A 10,617-nucleotide genomic window follows, 5' to 3' on the forward strand; every position below is an offset into this window, starting at 1 on the left:
TTTAAAGTAAGTTAAACCTAAGATTTAAAGGACTGAAATAGGTGCAGTGCGGGCTATTGGCAGAGTGTCAATTTTTTGTAACCTTTTATTATTTCACAGGCGCTACAACAATGAAAAACCCTTTCGAACCTAGTTAAATCAAGCTACCTGCTTTTTACTCCAAGAGGCTTGCAACAATGTGTCCTGTATTTTTCAATTTTTTTTTTACCCTGTTTCATTATTTTTTCGACCCTAAGGCCCGATTTTAGCCAGCGCATAAATCGTGTCATGTGGAGAAAGTTCTCTCTCTGTATAGTTTTCCGCCGTGAGAAAACAAATGCCTTTGAGTTTCAGTTTTATTCAGCAACATATTCTGTCAGTTGGTTAAGCAACATAGCTGTGATGGCGCGTTATCTTTTGCGGATAATGGACTTCGATTAGGAAGACCGCCGACTCTTAACGAATTAATCCGACGATCTTGTATTCGGCGCTCGTGATTACTCGTTCTCGGTATAATTGTGACGAAACTGTATTAATTATCAGTTCAGCATAATAGCATGTATTCACCTGTCGCCACATTTCCTCGTCGTGCATTAATTACTAAGATTGTGGTTTTAAGTTATGCTAAAGCCGACAACTTGTCTCTCGTGACAAAATTAAGCGTATTGAAGGCGGGAGGAATTTTACACGGCGTTTACAAGGTGAGAAAACCCGTATTGCCTGACGAAGGAAATCATTTTAATCTCATGCACGGGACCTTATTTTGATATATAGCGCACTGAAATTGGACTCTTTCGCCAACTCGACTTTTGCAGCTTAGCAAATGGAAAATGTTGTTTTCGTTCAGTTCGAGGGTGGCTGAATTCAAACACAATATCAGCAATTTGAAATTCGTATTCTTTAGTGTCAGACGTAACTTGAGATTTCATAGAAAGGTTTTGATCTGCGAGAGTGAAAACTGTATGCGAAACGCATTTGTGATAAAAGGAAAATAGGGCCAGTAAAAAATAAACAGGATTCAATTATTTCAATAGATTCACGATATTTCATTCACATTGAAAATTAGTGTGCTCTTACATGACAAGAATCGCAGTTGCCTTGCTCAGTTTGACAGGCCGAATGTCTTTTGGAATGAATGATTAAGATGAGTTCCAGCAACATATTTCTTTGTACTGTCAGAATAACCTTTTTAATGGAACTACGTAATGTCAATTTTAATTTACTGAATTGACATGCAATGAAAAATCTATTAGATAATTCAATTTAGAGGCCTGACACTCTACCCAATTTTATTGGTTCTAAACTAAGACCCAAGCAGCGGAAGGTAAAGGTGTTGCACATATCTACAGGGTGGGAGTACCTCATTGAGAAAATGAAATTTGCTACGGATGTAGAGGCTTCAAAATCTTGGATCAGATGATTTGGAAATCGTACAGTTTGAGACAATCTGGGTTTCTATATTGTATTGGTAAAAAACGCGAGGGCCGATTGACATGCCAACGAGATTGCGCATTGCCGTATTAACCTACAAACCTGCAGGATAAAATTATCGGTGAAAAGCACTGAACTTCCAATAGAAATGCCAAGCAAATTGCGTATGATTTTAACACTGCAGAAGAAAACAAGAAAAAAGTAAAAGAAATATCATAATCCATGCACTGATTAACAGTCAGGTTCGACCAAATGCCTGTTTTTTTTTCTTATTTTCATTTTTTATCTCTTCCGATAAATCTTTTTCAGTCCGCCGAGAGTTGACTTGTTCTCCATAGGCAAACATCGACGTTATCTTGCTTGGTAAATGTTATGGATGAAAGCTATTTCGAGAAGAAATATTACGAAAATTATTTTCAAGGAAGGTCTACAGATTTATTTGTCATAAATAAATTATTCCTTGGTCTATGTAGTCCAACGCGAAGACGACACCAGATTAAACCTTCAGTGGAGAAGGATTTTTTGTACCTATTCAGCTCGTTCGCTAATAAATGACGTTTAGTGCTGAAGTCAAGATGGTATCATGATATAATTCCGAAGTGAATTTGAAAGAGAATTAATAAGTAAACGTGTATATTCTTTTGATTAACAAATTATTGTAATATGCAATTAGTCCACAAGAAAATTATGGAAAGCCGTGAGTTCGGAGTTCCAATTACTTTGTTTCAGGAGGGCACTGACCATGCTCACGTCAACTGGAAAACAAATTCAGGAATCGATAAAAAGAGAAAAATAAAGCGTTGGCCATAAATACTCTTGTGTTCAAGAATGCTAGCGAAAGCGCTTTGTGTACCCGATATTTTGCGCCCAAAACCATAAATTATGCATACCTCACAAAGTCAGTGCAAGTTGTTAATATTCATACAAAGGTAAGAATTGCCAAAGTCGAGAACTATCAAAACGGCTCAATTTGGACAAAAAAACGCGTAGATGGGTACTGGCTAAAGCCCTTGAGAACGCGGACGTGTCGATTTTCACGTCCTTAAGGACACAGTACAGCGTTTCAATAGGATTTCACCTGCTCTGCACAAAGGATTCTCGTTACTTTCTGGCGGTTAGTGGGCTATCCGCGTTTTCCCGCTGCGTCAAACTTTTTGTTTATATTTTTGGTAATTTTGCATTTTGTGTGCTTTCGTAGGGAACTTGAAGCACGGGGAGTCCTTCTGGAAATTCAGTGGCTGTTTTATTGCACAGAAAGGTATGCTACTCTCGTTAAGTACTATTTTTTCGCTTTGCAATCCTGTCAATAGAACTATAATATTATTCCTTTTTACTTGGGGGGCACTTGTTGTACTATAATCCAAGGAGATTGGGTTTTATGTTTTCTTCAGCTTTATTGCAGCTGAGCAGGTATTGACGTTCCACTGAATACGACAAAAAAATCGCATTTCACACACTTAAAAACAAACCCGATGCCCTTTCACTAAACGATTTGTTTTATGACATCCTTCTCATTGCTAAAAAAAAACCAAGAGAAAAACTCGTGCTTGAAAAATCTCCCTAAACATTTTCGCAAAATCAGCGTAAAATAAGGAATAGAGACCAGTTTCGTTCCACATTATAGTTATTTCAGATTCACGGAAGATATAATCATCGCATAAGTAGAATTGCCCATTTTGACAGAGTTCGGTTTACTTCAAAGACAGGAAATTGCCATTTTCCAAGCACAAATTGTTATTGCAAAGAACACACGATCATGAATATCTCAGAGTTGCTAAATTGTAATCCACTATTATTGGCGAAAGTGGTAAAAATGAATGCAGAACGCCTGCAAAGATTTCTGTGTAAATAAAGCGAAGACCTGCCATTTTGATTTATCCCTGTTTGCATAAATTAGTTTAGTTGAATTTTTGTTGACTGAAAATATTAACGCGGTGCGCTTGCTTGAAAAAATACGCCTGATACAAGAACTGGAGGTAAGAAAGGAACGACTATTTTGGATCGAAAGAAATTATGGCTGTTTATAGCGTTGTACTCGGGTTGTGTCAGTTTATAGGCTTAGCTTTGCAAACATATTGTATTTTTTTCTCTTTTGAAACGTTTTTAGCTTCTTTGAACTGTCAATGTAATGGCAAGACTCAACCAAAATAAGCCATGTCAGGGATAAGCGTATAAATTGGTCCTCTTTGCCCGTAAAAAAAATGCTATCAAAATCAGTTGTTCAAGATGTAATATTACTTTGGCTTGTTCCTCACTGTATCATAAGAGACGATCTTTTCAATATTATTGCTTCGTTCGAAATGATAAACACATTCATAAGCGCCTTTTCGAAGACCTATTGACTCTTCATTACAAATACAAATGTCGGCGAAAAACTTGCCATTATCTCAAACTGCAATTACTCCTGGCATCTTGTTTCTAATTGGTCTAAGCCTGGATGTGAACTTAACTTAGTATTTTCAATACAATTATAATTACGCTGTGTCTTTTCAGAATAGTTTTCTCCATTATTTTTCAAGCAATTTAATTCCTTTTCTCAGCGATATTTCATCGGGGAGCTTTATTTTGTTGTCTCGCAAAAATGAGAAAAAAAATATGGCTTGTGTTAGGCCGGATGTCCGTGTTTAGTTATTCCTTTAGTTTTTCGTGACAATAAAACGTACCTAGGGGAAATTAAGAACAGGTTCGAAAAATTCAACAAAGGTGAAAATAATTTCCCTGAGATTTACGTCGTTTTAACAAAACCACAAAAAGCCATAGTACTTTTCAACATTATGACATTTGACATTTGAGAAGTAGGAAGGTAAAGCATAGCGTTAATTTTCTTCATCTTACCTGACACTGACTAATGAAAGCAGTTCGATTTGTCTAGAATTCACCTATTCAACTGAAATGGTATTTGCATCGTTACTTCTCCATTTCTTGGTGATTAAATGACACCAAGGTGTCTGATACTCTCTTAATTGTATATATGAAGAGCCCTTGTTAATTTTCTTTGCTTCAAAAACCTTTGTTCCGTTTTAGGGTCACGAGGCCTTTTTCCGTTTATTTGACCGTGGGCGTAAATGTACGATCTGCAAGGTGGCTTACAGGTTATTTGCAAAGTAAAATTGATTTGGTCAAGGCTAATTTCATTGTAGTCGTTAGCAAGTCGTGGCATTAATATTCTTGGAAGTGAGTTGAATTGCACGGACTATTAAACAAAAGAGAGCTATCTTTCGCTGCAAGAGTCGGAGTAGTTTTGCTTCTCGTGACTACATCAACGCAAGTCATGATAAAAATCAGTCGGAAACAACTACCAATAGCAAAAGTAAATATTTCTTGACTTTACAGCAAAAAATAATCCAATTCAATTTATGTCCTCGCGGGGTGCATATTTTATGACGAGATAAACAAACCTGTAAACGTTAGGAATTCTTCATTTCGAAGTATTTTTCTCTTTATCATGCAGATTTCAAGCAGAAAAGATCCATATCTTAGCCATCATCACTTGACCGTTTGGTATCCGCTTCAGCGTAAGGAAGATAGAAAGGTCTTTAGCCCACAGAAGAAATACGCCATTGCAACCCCGACGCGATGCGAGCAACATTTTACATTCAAAACAAAAGAGCCATTTTTAAAAGGACTAAATCACACGAGGTCTGCTTCTCAAACATCCGAACAGTTTTAGGCTTCGAAAAGTATTTTCAATTTCGTTTATCGTCGATTGGTGGTAGTTTTTCGAGAAAACCGGCGATAGCCCAATGTGTTTCTTACTATTACAAAGGCTCAATGTTTAAAAAAACAATAATTAAAAACCAAATTGCCGGTAATAAAAATTGTGCACGTAGAATAACTTTGAGAGGCTTGTCTTTTAAAATAGCGAAGATGTAGTTCCGTAAATTCATAAATTTTGCACACGTTTGTATGAAGAAGAGCAAAACTTGTGAGTTATAATTCAAATGACTATAAAATTCTCAGACTCAACGAAACTATATCCATGTTCGTGACCGTTTTACTAATCTAACAATGAAACAATGGTTTTTCGTTATCTGGCCACGTAAAAACGTTAAATCATCATGACAAAGGTCTATGGAAAGAATCCTCTCATCCTCTCCACGTTTACTTTGTTTGTTTTGCAACATTTTTCAAAACGAATTTAGCAACGCACCCAATTTTGAACTTGAGCCGATAAGTTTGGTATTTCAGTTATCAAAATACTTTTCTCCGTGCTTTGCAGGTACCATTACACGGAATGTAAACACAAAGAAGGAGCCGAGAAGCATGCAATGTCACTGAATAATGGTGACAGGATACCATGATGGAGGAGTAATCCAGGCAAACAAAAGAACCTTATCAAGACTGTGGAATGCATGCAAATACGGTGACGTAAGAACTGTTGAACGATTAGCAATCAAAAGAGTCGGCGCTAACGCAAAAGCGCATGGCATGGCTCTCATTCACATAGCTGCGCGTTATGGAAACCCAGACACTGTCAGGTATCTCCTCTGCCTTGGAGCCAATCCTCATTCTGTGGACGAAGAGGGGTGGACTGCCTTACACTGGGCCAGTTCTGGTGGACATGTGACTGTCATGCAACTTTTATTAGTTCATGGCACGGATCCCGACGTCAAATCCAAAACTGGGGCAACCCCACTGCACCTCGCTGCCTCTAACGGCCACGACAATGCTGTGGACCTTCTTCTCACCTTTGGCTGCAATGGAAATGTTGTGGACGGAAATGGCAGGAATGCGATGTTTTTGGCAAGCAGAGGTGGCCATGTTCCTGTTATAGAAGTTCTTCTCAAGCACGGAATTAAATCAAACGTGCCACTCAAGAATGGTCCAACTCCAGTCCATACAGCAGCGAGAAATGGCCATTCCAAAGCTGTGGACTTTCTCATCTCTTGTGGGGCTGATGTCGAGGTCGTCGACAAAGACGGATGGAACGCGCTGCATTCAGCCTGCCAGAATGGTCACGTTGAAGTCGTGGAGACGCTTCTAAAAACTGGAATGGAGGCAGACACTAGAATAAACGGCGGTTGCACTCCTCTAATGATTGCAGGTTGCCATGGACATCCAAACGTGGTAGAGTTTTTGATTTCTAAAGGAGCCAATCCAAACTCTTGTGATAAATTTGGGTGGACCGCCTTGCATTTTGCTAGTTTGGGAGGCCATGTATCGGTAATTAGAGCACTTATCAAAGCAGGAGTGGACGTCAACGTTCGTACGAACCATGGTACGATCCCTATACACATCGCAGCTCGTTACGGCCAATCTGAAGTGGTGAAGTATCTGATGAGGAAAGGTGCAGACCTGGTGGGCACTGATACGGAACTTTGGACAGTGTTGCATTACGCAAGTCAAGGTGGTCGCCTGCCTATGCGTGTTATGGAATCAATTATAAATCAAGGAGTTGATCTCAATGCCAAATCAGTGTTAGGAATTACTCCGTTGCACATTGCAGCCCGACATGGTCACTCAGATGTCTTGGAGTTTCTTCTCTCACAGAATGCAGATCTTTTAGTTCAGGATAATCAAGGATGGACTGCTTTGCACCATGCCTGCAAAGGAGGTAATCTGTCAGTTGTGGAGAAATTGTTTAACAGGGGAATCGAACCCAACGTTGAAACTTTCTCTGGTTTATCTCCGATTGGCGTTGCAGCTTTGCGTGGGAATAAACAATGCATTGAGTATTTGCTCTCTAAAGGTGGTCACTTAAATGTTGTTGATAAAGAAGGAATGACTGTGCTTCATTTTGCGAGCCAAGGAGGACAAGCGGACTTGATCGAATCATTACTAAACTACGGAATGCAGCCAAATGTTCAAGCAGACAATGGTCTCGTGCCTATACATTCGGCAGCTTTTAACGGACATGCAAGTGCTCTTAACCTTCTTGTATCAAAAGGAGCCGATCTTAACGCGGTCGATGACCAAGGCTGGAACGTGTTACACTTTGCCTGTCAAAATGGACATGTCATCGCTTTAGAAACAATACTCGAGCTCGGTTTAGATCCCAATGTTAAGACAAATAATGGGCAAACGCCTCTTCACATTGCCACGATACACGACCAGCCAGACGCAGTCCGGCTACTTCTTTCTAAGGGAGCTGATGAACATGTTCGTGACAGCGTTGGATGGAATGCACTGCACATCGCAAGCTACCATGGACATGTGGCTATTCTTGAGCTGTTCTTGGAACTGGGCGTAGAGGTAGACTGTCTAACCAGCGAAAATTCAACTCCATTGCTTCTGGCAGCTAAAGGAGGACAAAGCGAAGCAATAGTCCCCCTTTTGTCGCGTGGGGCTAATCAAGATGCTGCTGACAACGAGGAGTGGAAGGCGTTACATTTAGCGAGCCTTGAGGGCCATGTTACAGTGGTAGAAACACTTCTGGAGAATAGAATAGATCCAAACCAGAAGACACAAAAAGGTATCACTGCAGTACACTGTGCTGGATTAAGAGGACAAAATCACATTATTGACTGTCTCCTGCAGCGGGGTGGCAACATTTACGAGGTTGACAATGAGGGGTGGAATACCCTTCATTACGCTTGCAGAGGTGGCCATGAGAAAGTTATTGAGCGGCTGAAAAGGCTTGGTATGCCTTTAAACTGCCAAGCGGGAGACGGTTCAGTTCCCCTACATATCGCCTCCCGCTACAGTCACCCTGAGCTAGTCAACTTTCTGCTGACACATGGAGCTGATACGCAGGCTGTCGATAAGAATGGATGGAACGCCCTGCATTACTCCGCCAAAGACGGTACAGTGGCCGTCGTTGATGCTCTACTCAAACAAGGAGTAGAGATGATCGTCAAGCGGACCCATGATGGGGACACTGCGATGGGCATTGCTGAAAAAGAAGGAAACAGGGATGTTCAGCAGTTTTTAAATAGTTTCGTGTCGAATCACCTGGCGATTTCAAGCGACGACGACAGAAAACACGGGCATTACTGCATTATCCTGTGAATTGTTTTTATTCTGTCGGAATGCGTTAATGTCGCCTGCGATGAGGTCACACTGGCAGCAACAGCTACGTCCAAAAGAGACTGTATGTCGATCTGCAATCTAAGAAAATTGCTTTGAGGTTCGTAGGGGAAAAGGACAACAGTTTATGTTTTTGTCTGAATGTGTGAAGCTTTGTTTTTTTTTTTAGTCGATCACGACATTAAATTAACTTAAACAAAATGCTGTGAAATTATGCACAATGAAGTGCTCAGTTAACGTTCAATTGGGATGAATGGTGGGAAAGAAATTACTTTTTGATTTTTAATATGGGTGCTTAATTTTCTATTGTAAGTTGTAACAAAAGAATTTTTATTATAGTGTAGGTTTTTACCGGCATGTAGGCCACTCTTTTGAGATTTTCCCCGAGCATTTCTTGCAAAATGCTGAAAAGCTCAAGGGAAACGTAAGATGTTCTCGGGTAGACTCCTCGACAAGTGAACCTGTGCATGCTTGTAGGCCACCAATATTTGCTGAACAAAGGAGGGTGATTTATCTAGCTTAGTCAAAAATTGAACTTTGGTTCGATTCTTTCAAACCGTGTGCACAATGACTTAACATGCAGGTACTGACAATTAGAAGGCTGCATTAATTTTGATTGGTATAGGACCTATTTGATATTATATTTGAAGTGCGTATTACTAGTTAGATTAGTTTGAACAAGCTAGACCTGTCATTTTAACTTAGATGTAAAGCGAAGGAAGTGAAACAGACCTCGTTGACTTTAGCCACAAGTTTTAGCCGGTCTTCAGTTGCTTCACCAACTTGTTCTAAATGGCCGAAAAGTTATAATTATCCTCTTGTGATTCACACTATTAAAGCAAAAATTAGTTTCGAAAAGTTGCAGAGCAAACTGTTGAAGAATCTTGGCGGTGCCATGCTTCTTAGTTCAGATGTTTACAATTCTGTGGACTATGAGCTGTCCGTTTCATGGCTTAGTGATGGTTTAATAAAGGAGAAATCATGAGCATGCACGCACGCGTAGAAGTCACCTTCCATGCCGGTGAAGTAGCCCGCGAGATCAGAGCAGACGCCTTTGCCGGCTTTTGTTTACTCGCTCAGGCTAACAGTGAGGCAACTATCGCACTTATCGTGCAAGCTCAAGTGTTCTTCTGTCTCGTGTTTCTTTGAGTAAGTCGAGCATGGCTTCCTGCTACAGGCGTAGTTGACACAAGCAAATAACGCATGAAAATTCCTAAGCGTGAACCCCAGACCCTTTCAGGCCGATTGATATAACCATTCTAACAGCCTGTTATGACGGGGTGTTTTTTAGGCGAGCAACCGCCAATTTGTCTTCGTGTTTAATTGGTGTTTAGGGTAGAGGAGGGGTGTGGGAGGAAAAAGGCGGCCAACGGAGTGGGAGTTCCGGCAGGACATATTTTAATGGCAATACCATATTTCTGCTATATTCAATAGAATAGAATGGGGTTCCGGGAAAAGGTGGTGTTTAAAAAGAAATTGGTAGTGGGCGACTGCTACGTTTGCGTTGCTTACGTCAATAAATGCACATACTATTTCTATGCAAATTATATAAACACTCGTTTTAATCCAGCAACGGATTTAGGAAACAAGATTAGTTCTTTGTTTTTTATTCTGAAGTTTTGATTATTCCCTCTTTATATTCCTGCCCACTCCCCTTCTTTTTTGTAACGCTTACCTATATCCGTCACTGTGATTGGTCAATTCGATGTGAAACTGGCTTCAGTTACTCTTTCATTAAAACAAGATTTAACCTGCTTGAGTTTTGAGGTCTTTCTTAGTAGCTAGGTACTCTTCTCGTGGCTAGTCATCGTTCTACACGATGTAAAAAAATCCGTGCGTGCTATTTCAGGGTTACCACAAAATATTCCCCTGTTTGTTCATTGTTGGTGAGGCAAACTGTGCATCCTAGAAGCCAAAAAATAGTTCTGAAAAATGTTTGCTTGGCCGTCAAAATATGATTTCTATGCTAACACCAAGGTGCATGAACATTAATGACCTGCAACACCCAATTGGTCCCAAATAAATCCCAGGAAAGGTCGCAGAGTGCCGTGGCACTTGCTTACCTGTTAAACAATCAATGAAGTTTAAAGTCGGAGCAGGGAGAATTTACTCCACTTGTTAACCGCGTGATATCTTTGTCATGCTTGCTTTGCCCATTTCTTTGTTTATTAGAATTTTTTAGTCAGTTAAAAGAGTTTTATAGCTGAATAAGACCATACTTAATTGACGGATTGGTTATGA

General features: G+C 40.0%; 1 protein-coding gene across 4 annotated transcripts; it reads left to right on the forward strand.

Moving 5' to 3' along the window:
• The first annotated feature begins 564 nt into the window (after nt 1-564).
• On the forward strand, nt 565-10,130 carry LOC146456397 (uncharacterized). Of its 4 annotated transcripts, none has more exons than XM_085092937.1 (4): nt 565-680; nt 2,609-2,668; nt 4,435-4,514; nt 5,630-10,130. In XM_085092937.1, the coding sequence occupies exon 4, from the start codon at nt 5,692-5,694 to the stop codon at nt 8,356-8,358; it is 2,667 nt and encodes an 888-aa protein (XP_084949063.1). In that variant the 5' UTR covers nt 565-680; nt 2,609-2,668; nt 4,435-4,514; nt 5,630-5,691; the 3' UTR covers nt 8,359-10,130. The 4 variants fall into 4 exon arrangements, with proteins under 4 accessions (XP_084949063.1, XP_084949060.1, XP_084949062.1 ...); XM_085092936.1 differs by lacking the exon at nt 565-680 and adding an exon at nt 2,166-2,524; XM_085092934.1 differs by lacking the exon at nt 4,435-4,514.
• The last annotated feature ends 487 nt before the right edge of the window (nt 10,131-10,617 follow it).

Source organism: Pavona decussata, unplaced genomic scaffold (genome assembly GCF_977016875.1).
Source record: "Pavona decussata unplaced genomic scaffold, jaPavDecu1.1 SCAFFOLD_254, whole genome shotgun sequence".
Lineage (NCBI taxonomy): Eukaryota > Metazoa > Cnidaria > Anthozoa > Scleractinia > Agariciidae > Pavona > Pavona decussata.

Excerpts from the sequence above, each read along its gene's own strand:
- LOC146456397 (XM_085092937.1), top strand. The coding sequence starts at position 5,692 with ATGGTGACAGGATACCATGATGGAGGAGTAATCCAGGCAAACAAAAGA.